Source organism: Scophthalmus maximus, chromosome 17, assembly GCF_022379125.1.
Source record: "Scophthalmus maximus strain ysfricsl-2021 chromosome 17, ASM2237912v1, whole genome shotgun sequence".
NCBI classification, from domain to species: Eukaryota; Metazoa; Chordata; class Actinopteri; order Pleuronectiformes; family Scophthalmidae; genus Scophthalmus; species Scophthalmus maximus.
Genome location: NC_061531.1, coordinates 9167509 through 9182773, shown reverse-complemented (window position 1 = coordinate 9182773; position 15265 = coordinate 9167509). Strand labels below are relative to the sequence as shown.

The 15265-nt window shown below is 38.2% G+C and overlaps 1 protein-coding gene across 50 annotated transcripts in view; it reads right to left on the bottom strand.

Moving 5' to 3' along the window:
- Positions 1-5250: 5250 nt before the first annotated feature.
- ighd (immunoglobulin heavy constant delta) overlaps positions 5251-15265 on the bottom strand; it is a 35878-nt gene continuing 25863 nt past the window's right edge. For 24 of the 50 annotated variants that reach the window (XM_047327896.1, XM_047327918.1, XM_047327898.1 and 21 more), the window contains 10 exons: positions 13729-14025; positions 8855-9172; positions 8432-8728; positions 8032-8343; positions 7643-7924; positions 7184-7510; positions 6700-7017; positions 6089-6376; positions 5758-5906; positions 5251-5570 (listed from right to left, as the gene is read on the bottom strand). In XM_047327896.1, coding sequence (XP_047183852.1) covers positions 5562-5570; positions 5758-5906; positions 6089-6376; positions 6700-7017; positions 7184-7510; positions 7643-7924; positions 8032-8343; positions 8432-8728; positions 8855-9172; positions 13729-14025 — 2597 coding nt within the window. In that variant the 3' untranslated portion in view covers positions 5251-5561. Of the gene's footprint in view, positions 5571-5757; positions 5907-6088; positions 6377-6699; positions 7018-7183; positions 7511-7642; positions 7925-8031; positions 8344-8431; positions 8729-8854; positions 9173-13728; positions 14026-14781; positions 14831-15102; positions 15151-15265 lie in introns of all 50 variants that reach the window. The other 26 variants (XM_047327932.1, XM_047327921.1, XM_047327924.1 and 23 more) reach the window with 7 other exon arrangements.

Here is a 15265-nt window from a genome sequence, read left to right as displayed (position 1 = left end):
CTTTAATATACATTCTGTGCATCTATACTGCATTTATTCATATGAGGCCGGGGTCACAGCAATTACCATGTACGTACACATTTCTCATACCAAAATTAGAAATGTCCCCTCTGGGGTTATGGATTATATAAATGTCCTCAAAAGTTATGCCTTAAGAAGGAAAAGAGATAATCTGCCACTTTTGTGGAACAGAGGGAAACGGAAACCAACTATTGTTGTTCAGTCCTGTTCATAATGGAGTCTATTCTCCAAAGTGTTTCATTGGCAGAGGCCCTGTCTCTCATACTGTACATGATACATTTGAGCAAAGACAGAGAAGAGGTAAAAAAAAACATTATACAGAGAAAACATATTCTAAAACTTAACATATAGAACATAACTGTGCAGCTCAATTTATTTCATGAATTTAAACAAGTGTACTGTGTATGCCAAGAGGAAATACTTAAACATCTAGGACTGTTTGCAGAATCCTTGTTGATATCGTTTTTGAATATTTTCTCTTAATGTCATTCAATAAAGTCAACTCATGATGATGATTAATTGTATTTTTTCTTGAAGTGTGAATTGTGAAATGTCTGGAGATTTAGATTTTCAATATTTACCAAATTTTATGCATCCAATGAGTCTTCACACTCGTGAACGCCGAATTTCTCAAAATATTCAAACAGAGTTATGAGGTATTTAAAATGTTTGTATTTGTGGCGTCACCTAGAGTCCGAATATTCCGAGACTCCATAGAAAAGCTAACATGTGAACACCGAGGTTGGTTACATTGACCTCAGTCAATTTTAATTCATGAGAATTTATATTAAATTCTTATTTAAGACACAGGTTCAAAAAGCTCTTGTTTCAAGTCTCGACCCATTGGAACTCCTCTGACGACTTCATTTTCTGCAGATGATGTATGGCAGTTTTCATGAGGATTATCAACGTCCTCAGACTATTTTGTTCTGCTTTCACTTCCAATTTTTGAAAAATTAGGCACTTTTAGAGCAGAATACTATTGGAGAAAAGAGTCTGATGACCCGAGAAATTAAAACGACAAAGAACTTTTTTCACTCCAGGCCAAGTCGTTTTCAAGATGAACACATAAAATGGATTGTCACAGTGCCACCTTGAGGTCAAGGAGCGCCATTTTTGCCTAGAATTATTGGCTGTGAAGATGTCAAAACAAGAAATAAAAAATCATTGAGTACACATGCAACAAGCAACAGGTCTTCCTGGTAATGAAAAGGCAAATAATAAAACAACACCTCTGCACCATTTGAAGAACATAAAAACTGTGCTGGACTAAAGATAGTGTAGCAGAGCATAATAGTCGAATACTGCTGTGTGATGACAGTGCAAGAGATCATATATGAGTACACCTTTGTTTGTTAATAAAAAAAAACATAAATTCATATTCCCATATCTGAATGTGGTGAGGTCTGGAGAAAATCAAATGTAATCAATAATATCAATTTTGCCTACGATTTTCTGATTAGGGGCATTTGACTCCAAACCAAAACAGATAAATAGGAAAGGATGTCTCTTTCTGAAATGGAACTAGAGGAAGTATATATCTATACCACCAGTCATAATTGAACCCCTCTGTTTACTGTGGTCCGACCCACAGACCCCGCCCCTCCCATCCGGGCCACATGCACAGGTGAATCATTTTCAACAGGTCAAGGCTTGCCAAAGGAGCTTATTCGTGGCGATTTTAGAAATAGTCAAATATGGACATAAAAAATAACCGTCTTCAGATGATTTGCCCATGCAGTTAGGTGAAGATTTGGGACCTTTCCTTTGAGGAGTTTTGTCACTGATACCCCCCGCCAAAGAGAAAAAGGTGAGTCCCTTTTGATTCAACGCTGTGGTCATAGTTGGCGTGATCCGCCAGTGAAGCTGATGTGTACAGATTTCGTCTCTGTGCATGATGTGTTTGGTCACGTGGCAGCAGCACTGTCTTAATTTGAAGTTCACTCTTTACTTGACCCATTCTGATTCGATATACAGTTGCCTACCCAAAACAGCGCCGTCTTTTGCAAACAGCCATAGCAATTCAGCCAATCGGTAGCGAAGCTAGTGCTTCCCGCTTTCCCGAGTGCGTCGTTCACTTCCGGTATGGAAAAACCACTCGGGACATCCCCGGGACCACATAACCACCTACACGAGCTTCTGTGGGTGTTTTGGGTTAGGTTAGGTTCGGTGTTGGTGTTGACAGTCTTAGTTTGTCTGTCAGGCCAAGAGCGGCCCTTTTCACTGCAGACAGTTTACCTGTCATGTCGGCGCAGAAGTTTGTTGTTTGATGCGTTCACTGTTCTGCAAACGTGTTAGACATCTTAGGCCAAGCATCATCTCTGTCTGGAATCCACTTTCAAGTGTGGGAAACCTTTATTTTATTTGTGAAAATTAAAAAAACAACAACTACATTTTACCGTTTTCTCTGCATTTAGACTATATTGGACCAGGTCCTTATCAAAAACCATTTTACCTAGACTTGTCAGATCTGGACAAGATTATCACAGAGATGCTTAAGGTCATTTAAAACACAGTTTGTGAATGGTGAAACTTTTATCTGATTTGTAAAAATGCAAAAATTAGATCAACGTGGAATTTTGTGACATGGCATGATGTCATAAGGGGAAGAGGGACTGTTGGGACTGATTTGAATATTCATTAATGCCTCAGGTTAATATTGAAGTAAAATTATATCTGTATATAATATTATATCAAACAAAACAGAAACTGCTGGTGCGGTTTTAATTCACGATTTTGAACATTATTTATGAAGTATATTCTGCTTCCCTATACACACAGAGTGAATGAACAGGAATGTGTGCGTGAAGAAACGCCAGCTCTCTTCTAGAGACAGGCCATGGTCACACTGTACATACAGTACACCTATGACTTATAAAGACTCTGAGAGGCATCTGCTTTTGCCTCACATTGTCTAATATTATGTTCCAGTTGCTCACTCACCCTAGAGATGAGATAAGATGTAACTTTATTGATACAGAATAAAAGCAATTGAGTATAGAAAAATATCAAATGTAAGAAGTACACGCAAGAATTCCAGTGCCTAAATTAAAAAAAATAACAAGTAAAATAAATTACAAACAATTCAAAGAATAAAATGAAAAAAAATAAAATAAAATAAAAAAACCTGGTCATGTCAATGACAAAGGAGATTTTCTATGCTATGTATTTGAGAACAGTTGCTAAAATAATGCCTGTGTTTGGGAATTTGGGGAATTGTATTTTTTATTGCCATAAACGTGCATAAACTGTTAAGATTTCGTTGGTCTATTGCTGTCACAGCACACAACAATATTGTTGGTCATAACTCTAAACAATCACAACAACAAATTACAACAGAATTTCACGCAAATGTCAAATAGGATGAAGTGATATGGTTTTACACCCAAAAGGTCAATCATAATGTCTGGCCACAACATTTTTTATGACGTTATTCAACCTCTTAACTCAGGAACAGAACCTGACTGGTGGTCAGGGGCATAAAACCATGAGGTGGTAATTCCAGTAAGTCACTGTCTTTTTCCTTTGCATGATTAGTAGTGAGACTTCTGAATGTGTTGAAATTAAAATAATGACAGCTTATACAGCACAAACAGAGCATCAGTTTAATTGCGTACTTTTGTACTTATTCATCGGGTGGCATAATGTGGTTGGTGTGGTTGTGCTCTGGGTTTGGCCTCCTTGCCAGGGCTCACCACGCCCTGATTTATGGGAGCTCCTACTTTTTATTGGAAACAGTTGTAACACTAAAAAGGACAAGGAAACTACTGCGACGTAAACGACTGCGAACAGGATACTTCCGTTTGAGATGGTTGATGTGGTTAATGCTGTAACATGCTTCCCCCCAAATTAATTGAATCACCATCGCAGTTCGAAAGTATCTGTACAAAACACTCTAAATTAGACCTATGCTTTTCATACTTTTTTTTAAAATTGACGTTTAAAGACCTTTTAATATGTTTTCTAAATATTGCCTGCTGTCAACCATAGATGCAACTACATGTGCAATGTCTGCGTGCGTGCGTGCGTGTGTCAGTGTGTGTGAGATAACTCTAAATATGGTATGAAGCTGATGCTGCCATGGCAATAAAAATGGTGATAATGCTGTAATAGTCGTTAGAATGACAACGTTCATTCATCTGTGATTAAAGTGTGGTTACTCATCTTTCTCTTCCCCTATTGTAATTTGGTTCCTTCTAAACTGCAATGGTTCGAAAGGAACATTTACACACTGGTGCTCATACTCAACAGTCTGCTGCTCTCTTGATGAGTGTGTTATAAGATAAGATTAATCTTTTTTTTTTTTAAATTTTATTTAGATAAGATAAATCTTTGATTCCCAGTTAAAGCTGACTGAGCATGTGTGCTCTTTTCATCAATGTAATGCTTCACACTCAAGCTCAATATGTTTATCGTTGCAAGCTGCTCAGTACGACCATAGCTTTCTACTCCACTGGATAGTTGTGGTTGAGTGCCTTGCTCAGTGGTGCCTCAACAGAAGTTGTGTTGAACAGAGGATAGTTATCTTGTGTGAGTTTGTCCCTGCTTTATATGGACCAATTAAAGTGGTCAAGCAAGGACATTAGAGGGAGGGCCTTGGTATGAGAGAATGGGATGGTATGGGGCGGTTAAACAGGGAGACACTCTCCAGCAGCCTGCTGGGCATGGTTCCCTGCTTCCCTGTTGCCGGCCCCTTGGCACTGAGACTGGTAGGAGCATGCTGTGACTCCATCCCAGCAACAGCGTCACAGATTTGGGCTGACTGCCATGGGGTCCCCAGCCAATCGGGGCATGCATAGTGCCAGATCACTCCAGATGCAGCCAATAGTATGTCGAGATGTGCTGAGTGTCATCCCTCCCAGATGTGAATTCCTTAAAACCCACAAGGTACACAAATGCAGACCCAAACATGCAACTCTAACTCAGTGAGACGGTGTGTGCACACATTCACAGTGACTGTGTGTGTACCTGTGGAGAGGAGAAGAGACACAAAACCGCCTCTGTGTTTTTAACTGAATGTACATCTGTATGAAGCATTTAGTAAGCTCAGTTAAGACCTGTCAGCGTCTTCTAATTACTTCACAACCAGTGTTTCACATAGACGTGGTATATAACCACTGCTGCATGTGGAGCTTTGTCTCACTCTTGTGGACAGTGTGAGGAAAACATGTGAGACAGTTAACTGTATTTCTGAGTATATCCATGAAGAATAAGTACTGTAACATCATAATGAGTAGTCATTTGTTTTATTTCAATCAAAAAGTATTTTTTCCCATGTTTGAATAATTTCTTTCTTTTTATATACGGGAACAAATCCAGTCTTTATTCATTATATTGGTGTTAAAATCTCAAAGTCATAATTTAAAGAAGAAATCAGAAATAAATGAATATAGTCCACATTAATAGAAATAAAGAGAAGAGGAAAAAAATGAAATTTAAAAAGAAATAAATTAAAAACTGGGCAAGCCACAATTAGGCCAACCCCTACTCCTGTTTGTCCACTTTTGGATAAGAAAAGGTGATCTGTCCTGTGATCATCATCATTTAGTCTAAAAGAAAAGGAAAAACAGGATATATTATTAATTACATAAGCTCAATTCTAACTGCCCCAAAATATTAAAGGTCTAAAATAATATCTATATTCTATTACAACCATAGAAATGACATGAAGTACTGCACTGGACGATTAGAGGATTACTTTAAAACACCAAAAGAACTACAGCTGCTTTATCTCACCTTTATTACGGTGGCCGAGACACCATAGATGACAGATATGAGGAAACAAAGGAGGAAAGTTAAAGCCATATACCAGCTTTCCACACCTACATCTATGTTCACATCGTTGTACAAGATGTCATCGAAGAAAGTACAGGAGTCCAAAGTGTCTGTGGAAGAAATAAAACTAGAACTGTTACTTTGACTTTGTTACCATGTTCCAAGGACTAAAAGACTTTAATAAAACATCCATGCAGTAACCATGCTGACTCAATGTGTGAAATAAGTGGTTAACCTAGTATATGGAACCCTTAAGGTGCAAGAAGATGTGGATCAATAGACAAACTCGCACCTGGTTTAGATATATTCAGAGATAGAGTGGTGTTTGCATGTGTCACCCTGCAGGTGATGATGGCTCCAAGTAACCAGCTGCCTTTGGGCAGACGCAGGTGGCTTTGGACACTGAACTTTCCACTCTTGCTTTTGTGGGGTTCACTAGTGTTGAAGTCCAACAGTTCCATGGATTCATCAAGGAACCAATTGATGTTAATGGATGCGGGGCTGAAGCCGAATACCAGGCACACCAGTTCATTTGTGCCCTGGAGCAAGGTGGCCGAAGGTTTACTATGGATCACTGTGGCTGGGAAAAATAAAAAAAAGTTAAATTTTTCCTTTTTTCATTAATTGGTATTAAGAAAGGTCATGGGGCTACCAAAAAAACCTGGAAATAATAAAAGTCACAATGTAAAATGTAGGCATGGAAATCAAAAGCAAAAGGCCATAAAAAAAACATTTAAGTAGGAGAAAAAAGCATATCAGGCAATATGCTATCTTTCCTCTTTACCTTCGTGCTTATACGACTGCTATTAAGCAACACTGAAACCAGAGGAGAATGAGAATCTCTACAATATGACGAACAACAACAGTGAACTGCAATTCTATTAAATGTTAATCTCAACTCACCAAACACATTCTTTATGGCACTTTCAAAAGGCATTTTGGATGACTCATGTCTGACCACACAGGAATATGTGGAGCTCTTGTCTTCAGTTTTGGAAATGTTTAGTCTGCTGCTCACTGAAAAAGTGCTGCTGCCTGTGAATGTCCATGGAGCACTGTTGGTGTAGCGAGTTAATGCGAGTCTCCGCCCATTCTCTTCCCAGTACACTATGATATCGGATGGGTAATATCCAGAAACGAAGCAAATGAGTGTGAGGACATCTGACGTAGAGAGCTCAGAGGCAGTTGGTTGTATTATCTTCACTGTTGGTTGATGCGGGTCTTGAGAAACAAAAAAGATTACAGCAGTCAACGAGCTAATTCAGTCTCACTAGTGACAGCCAGCACAAGCATCCTGGGAAAATGTTTTTTCACTTATGATTTTCTAATGCCTATATGTTAAAATCTAGAAAGTCAGAAATGCAAAGAATCAATTTAATAACACAACCTCTGCTTTTGCTGATATGGTCCTTGTAGCCTTGGCTGGAGCAGGGGTGCTTTCCTTCACAAGACACTTGTTTATATCCATGCCAGTCCTCTGCCGACACGTTGAGGAAGCTCCACAAAGTCTCTGTCCCATTACTATGACTCACTGGTGACTCTATATGGAAATTCTCAGAATATTTGGCCCCGTCTACTGTCCAGTCAATGGAAAAGTCATTAAGATGAGAGCCGACAAGAAGACAGGTGATAGTCACTTGTCCCTTGTTCTGAAACTCCTGGAGTGGCGGTCCCTGAACATACACGCCAACTTTCTGAGATGATGCTGGAATTACTGGGGGGGAAAAATAACAAGAACGCAACAATTATCAAGGAATGTTTATGAGAAAGGAATGTCTCAAATTGTTATTGATGATTCAGAAACGGTACAAATGTATTTATTCTACACTCCATGCATTCCTTTTACCTGAGCAGAGGCTGACATCTTTGCGAACAAATTTAGTCAGAGACGTGTCACCCACTTCACAAGTGAAGACTTTCCCTGTTTTCCACTCTGTCTTGATGATATGAAGTTGACTGGTTACTGCCACGTGTCCGTCTGCTCCCATGGTGACATCATTGTTTGAAGATATTTCCTGAGACTGTGAAAACCATTTAATTTGAGGGTTGAAGCCCCATCCAAAGCATATGAGTCTCTGTGGTCCTGCCTCTTCACCGGGGACCAAAAGCAGTTCCACAGAAGGGTCCACTAAATTAGAGATGATTCATTGTATCGATGAGTCAGTCTGTTGCAGATTAATGAAGTGTGAAAGATTAAATCAGCTGTAATGATGGGAAAGAAAGGTAACTCCTCACCAAAAATATTGCCAATTGGCTCTGAGTTGAAGCTGGGGGAGAAGCCTTGATTGACTTTGCAGGTGAAATTTGTGTCTTTATTCCAGTGACTTTGAGCGACGGAGAAGCTTCTCATGATTGAATGGAGGCCTGGGGCTTCAGGAAGATCAACATACTCTCTGTCAGAGATGTCAACATCATTGGCCTGAAGGGTCACGTAGAGGTCACTCGAGGAGAGTTGTGTGATGTCGCACTCGAGCACAGCACTTCGTCCCTTCAGCAAATCTGGGAGAGATCTCTTAATCTCCACTGATGGAGCTGTAAGTGCAGGCCCTGGATGATACAGAGAGGAAACGAAGCAGAATTAATTCTTGACAGTCCCCTGCAGTTATAATGCGTCTGATTTTCATGTTCGTCTTACCTCCGACCTCAATGGTCCTCTCTCTGGATGAGAAACACTTATGGTCAGCTTTACATGTTATAAACTTGAGTAGTTTCCACTGACTTGAGGAAACCGTCAAATCAATGATGATATGAGTTGCGTTCCTAGCCTCTTTCACTGTGCTACTTGGTGCAATGCTTCCATTCATCAGCCAGGTCACTTTGGCATCGAAAAGAGTGTGGACAGAACATGTTGCTCTCACTTCAGATGCTGCCATCATTACAGTCTGGAAGCTGGGAAACTCCACATCAATGGAAGGAGGGGCACTTGCATAGACTGCAGGAAAGATTGTTTTTGTTTGTCCACGTTAATCTTTTAAAAACTCTTAACTTATTCAACATACATTTATATAGCATTGCATTTGATGTTTATATTGTGCTGCAAAACAGTTGATAGACTTACTTTCACAAATACTTAATGTTTTTGCAAACTCTGTTTCTTTTTGAAGGGCCTTGCATTTGAACATTGAGCCGCTTTCCCACTCCGTCTTCTCTGGCTCAATCTCACTGCTTAGACTGAAGGTTTTCCCCATTTCCTCAGTATTTTGCAGCTTTGTTTGAATTGGGGCAATATTAATTGGTTGGTTGTCCTGTTGCCACTCCACTTTCAATTGTTCGGGAATGAAGCCACTGAGGGTGCAGATGAGTTTGACTGGGGAGGCCCCAAATTCACCTTCCCAGACAGGTTGCAGTCTGATGTGTGGAGGGACAACCTGTTGATCTGAGATAGAACATAGATTATTTTGTCTTTACTTGCCTCATTCCAAATGTTAGATGTAAAATGAGATGAGCTGATTTGATATCTTCATATATACATACCTTCAGATTGTTGTCAAGCAACCAGCTGCATAGCCTCAATTCTAAATGTAATATCTTTGTATTTAGGCTAGTTGGCAGAGTTGTACTTTTACAGTTTCTGGTAACTTTAAGTCAGGCGGTAATAGGGTTGGAAGTCTGTTGCGCAGATGTTGCGGCATGACAGGACACAGCGATCACAGCCAGCAGCAAGCAGAAGCATTGGGTAACATCAGGTCCCAAAAACAGTACCAAAATACAGAAGTGAAACGATACAAGGAGCAATGATGCATCACAGACACCAGGTGTGAGGTGTGGTTATGCCAGTAAGAGAAACTGAGTTAACGTTTACATAAGTTTTCACGTAGATTTCATTTTCATACTTTCCGAGTCTATTAATGTCAGACTCGAAAACGAACCAACTGTAAAATCTCAAAATGTACATGTTGAGATGAACGAGAGCTTTGAATCCAGGTGCTGGGGATGTGATGACCATAACCTCCTATTATATAATCAAATAAAAAAAGACACAATTTGTAATAACACTGTATTTTGTATCAAACTTTCACAAATCAAACAAGACATTACAAACAATTGCAAAATAATGTAGGAGGGGCAAAAAAGTAATATCAGTTTGTTATCTTCATTTAAACATTTTCAAAAAGACATAAGGCTCTACTTATTTTAATGTGGAAAGGGCAATTGCGATTACTTACATGATACTTAAGAAAAAAATGTGTGGAAAAAGTAATTTTCAGAGAAAGCTTGCCTTGGCTCATTTAACCTGAAAAGACAACAACAAAAAAAAGAAAGAAATATGGATTATGATATATATAATAATATAATGAAATAATATATATGAAAATTATCAAATTCTTTGTTTTTTTGCCAGTTAAATTTAGTTTAAAGTGGAAATGTATGACAAATGTATGTATGACCAACATATGGCCGTAACCACTGTCACAATTGCTTCATCATTAAAAATATATTACACATAAAACATAAATACCTTTTCTGACCTCTTTGTAAGGATGTCCTTCATTATTTTTGTTAAGTCAGGTCATGTTCATTAAGTGAAGCACTGTACCATGCAGGTACTTTACTGATAATTTATATTTAAATGGTCTTCTTTGTAGTTTAGTTCCTTATTTGATAAGTTAGTTCAGCTCAATGAACATGATAAATTTTTTTTCAACATGCACCATCAGTAACAATTACAGAAACGGACATAATTCAATTCTCTACACTTTCCTTAAGAGATTATTAAACCCCTTTTGGGTATTTTTTACTTTTCATCGTTCATGTTTATTCTAATTTTATTGTGATTCACTGCATGAAGTGACCCAGCCATTACTGTTATTTTATTCCAGTTGTTGATCAAAGTGGTAAATAAAGTATTCACAACTGCAACAAGAGGACAAATGTATGGGGTTTTACCTTGAAAGCAATGGTTCCAATAGTGAACAGAAGAGTGATGAGGAAGAGAAGGATGAAGGTGAGGGCTGTGTTTCCCATATTATCTTCTTCTTTTTGCATGGAGCTTTCCAATTCATTCAGGATTTCTGGATGTAATGTACAGTAATTATCCAGTTAATACCCAGGTCAGTCCACACCCACCTTCGAACAAAATCTCATGATAGTGAGCAGTACATTCTATTAATTTCCTTTAGTACATTTTTAACCTCACAGTTTCAGAGTGGATTTAATCGATAACTCAATCAGTCAGTCAGTCAATCCAAGAATAAAATAAATGACAAGTACCGGCTTGTTACTTATTTCCTTGTTAATAGTTTGCCAAGAGGCTAATGGCTTGGAATGCCCTTCTAAACTATTGATTATGTTAATTAAAATGCTGATACTGATTTGCTTTTGAAAGACCCCCATTATTGGTGAGGCATGGTGACTTGGCTTGTGAGTATATATCTCTTTATAATTTGACTGAGAACACAGAGCAACAGTGACTCCTGAAACAATCATCTATTTTGTGTTGGGGGTGCAAGACGCAGTAGAGGAAACACACATGCACAGGGAAAAGTCACATAAACAGCGTTCATGCACGGTCTACATACAGAAATAGAATTATTTTTTCCCCCAAAGTTAGTGGGATTTGGTGGTGGCATTTTTCTAGTGAATACAATGTGAGCTTTCAAATTTTAGACATTATATTTAACGGATAATGAATAATAGTTAGGTGTACGATTAACATGTATCTCAAAATAGTATTGAATAAGGACATGAAGTGCATGCAACAAACAACAACTGATTTGCAAAGTGCTTTTTTTATTTTGATTTTGAATCTGCATTAAAAAGACAAACACTGTCATATCACAAGCAACAAACATCAACAAACAGCAGAAGACACAGCGACACAAAGTAACATCTACTGGGACTTGCACGTTTCAGGGATGTTCATGTTGAGGTTGACCAGGTTGATTTTTTCACATGTTTTGTACCCAGTGGATCGGACAATGGCTTTAGTATTGTTAACCACAGATTGGTGGTAAACTATGCAGCTGTACATCGCGCCGTCTTCTGTCCACTGCTTAAGGCTTAGTGATAACTGGCCATAAGCAGAGTAGGACCCATTGCTTTCTATAGGGTTTGTGGTATTGAACTCATATTTTGAGTCTGCCATTTCATCATCAACAAGCCAAGACACGAAAACCTCCTGAGGGAAGAAGTCTTTCACGTAGCAAGTCAGGGTCACCATGTTTTTTCTCGTGTGTTCTACTGGTGGCAGCATAAACACTGAGGGACGCTGGATCTGCCCTCCTGCAAGCATGAGAGCACAATTAGGCCTCCTGCCACATATAAAAGTTGCTACACAATATACTTAGAAATGGTACTCATAACAAGTCTGATGACATGACAAGAGAAATTATACGCAGACTTCTATTGCACAGTTGCTGAATAGTCTTACCAGTAGTCCTTTCATACAGCACCCTATATGGTTCAAGCGAATCTTTATGGTCCACAACACAGTAGCGCTTTATCCCCTGGCTCCATTCGTCATACGTGATGTCAAGTGAGAGGGAATATTTTTTTTTTTCTCCAACAGGGCTCATTGAGGCACCAACCATTTCGTTTTTATACTGGTTCTCCCAATAAATCTTTTCAACAAGTCCCTTGTTGACCGTGACATGACAATTAATAGTTCCTGCCCTTTGTAAAAACATTTCCTCTACTGTGGGGCCTTCGATATATATGTCCACGTCTGCCTCGGTACATTCTGTGGTCACTGAGTGAGACATTATTAAAGGGATATTATTGTAAAACCATTGAAATGAAATGTACATTAAATGTTTTAAGAAAAAGTCCAAATTTACTCACCACACGGTCCTCGAGGATTGTAGATCACAGATGTATTTGTGATTACATCACCTTTGTCATTTTTTCCCTTAAACAAACATGTAAACTGAGTTTTTGCTGGTACGTCACTGGTCTGCACTGTGATAATACTTGCTGCACTGTACAGTGTACCATTCTCGCTTTCTTTCCCCTCAGAAGTTGTCTTGATTTCATTTAATTTGTCAGTGATATCCTCTTCATTTTTCAGCCATTTGATCTCATAATCTTTTGGTGAAAAGTCCCGGGCAGAGCAGAGGAAGGAAGCCTCGTTTTCGTCACCAGTATAGGCCGACACTTTAATATCTGGTGACCTGTACAATATCTCTGAAAAACAAACACATACACATATATATCTATGCAGAAGCAGGGAATGATATATATATATATGCAGAAGCAGAGATGAACAATGTGCTACATTGACTATGTAATTTAGATTTATTGCAGATTTAGAATATGACTTTTCTTTTCAACCGTATGTTATGCAACTTGAACAAACAAACGAATACAAAATACTTTATTATTATGATTGTAATAGGGTAATAGTTTCTAAATTGTGCAGTCAGAGTCAAAAGAAAAATATGATTTTCATAAAAAAAAATTGAATAGCAGAGCTTTAATGCTCGCTTCTGCATATACATTGACTTTTCAGGCAAGCACACATGTAATGTGAATGTTAATTGTCGACATACAATAAAGACGGAGATTGGGAAGAACTGGGATTATGCAGACAGATGGAAAGAAGCAGAGCACACTGCAATATTCTGTCTTGAGACAGACCATGCAAATGGCATACAGTATATTAATATAAAACCAAAATAGAGGCTGAATACACATCAGCAAACTTCAGCCTTCTCATTCCACCTCACTGTTAAGTTTGTACTTGTAGTTATGAAAATTAACAATAGTTAGGGATATTTCTCCCTATTTAATTTGTAAAATTAGTTTTTTATCAGTTATTATCACCAGTCATTTGCTAGCCATATCTGTAAATCATTAAAAAAATGTAGTTTTGAAATATAAAAATTGTTGCAGTTAAAAAAAAAATGCTTACAACTCTGCCAAGTAAACCTACTAGAATTCAAATCTATTAAACAGGTTTTACGGGTCTTTAGCTCTAAGGATCATAGGTCTTACTTGGCTTTGTTATGGTAACTTCTTGATTTCCTTCAGCATGGGTCACAGCACACTGGAAGGCCTCCATTGCGTCCCAGTCCTCTCTACTGACTTGGATTTGACTGACTCCCGTGTAGAAGTTGTTTTTCTGTACTGGAGGGTACTGAATGAAGTCCGTCAAGCCTGCCCCATTTTTGTTCCATTTGAAAGTCAGTGAGGAGGGTCTGAAGTCAGTGGCAAGGCAGCCAAGAGTGACCATGTTTCCAGTTCCAGAACCACATGGCATCAGAGGAAACACAGTTGGTCCCTTTGGGGTGGCTTAAAAAGTAAAGAAATAGAAGTTAATTAAAAATACCAAATCAAAAACATAACAGAACATTTTCACCAATAATTAATTAAAACAAAGGGTGAAACACATGAGCCTTTTTCTGTCCTGTTATAAAATACAGCTTTGAAATATAAATGTTGAATGTGGAAACTTTCCAGTACCATCGATCCACAGACCTTTATGTCGAGGGTTTTTTGCGCTACACTTAGCCACCTCAATAACATTATTTGCTGCACTACTCTAGATATTAATAGATAAATTACTTTGAAAGCACAATTTGATAATAATCATGTCATTTTTTTTTAAATTTGGAGGGAGGAAGGTGTTAAGTCGAGAAACAGTCATTAATTGAGTTGATGAACGCATTTTTGTTCAATTTCAGCATTTATGTATGAGATTAAATCGTATTCTTACCTGAAGAAACGGTTACCATTGTACCCTTTCCCCAGTAGTCAAAAGCCGCCCAGTAGCACAGTGCTGAATGTACTTAGTTGTTAATATGAAAAGGCTAAATCTACTAATGGTGAGCACAAAAAATTTATCTCAACATTTAATAAAATCTGCAGTTATAAGATGTAGTTAAATTATCTATCGCTGCTTTCTATTTAGAATATGGCTGTTTGAATTTCAACAGTACAGCAATTCCCTTTTGAATTGAAACTTCACATGGTGAGAAGTTACAGTAGAATTTAAACACGACACTTGAAACTAATCCCTCTATACATTTCAAATGGTAGAATTCTTACCTGATGACACTGTTACCAGTGTGCCTTTTCCCCAGTAGTCGAAAGCCCAGTAGTCACAGTTAATAGAGTCAATTCACCCTTCTTACAAAAACACCTTACTCCACTTAAAACTAAAATCAAAATCACACCAAAATAGACACCATTTGATAGATGCATGATCCCAACGAGATAAACAGCCAAGAGGTTTAATCTTTTAGCAGATTCTTTGGCAGGTAACAAAATACTGTTGTCTTATCGTGACTTCACAAAAATTCAGATATATTATTTAGTGATTTAACTAGGAATTTCTTTGTCTAGTCAGAAATGAGTGAAATTACATACCCGAGGTGATGGTGACCATGGTGCCTTTCCCCCAGTAGTCAAAGGCACAGTGTAACATCCACTTAACTACTTCATTCAAAAATGTGTTCCCATTCATCAACTCTTTTCAATGTAGGTTATTTTATGACAATCTACCCTCTGACAATCTACCTTCTGACTCGTT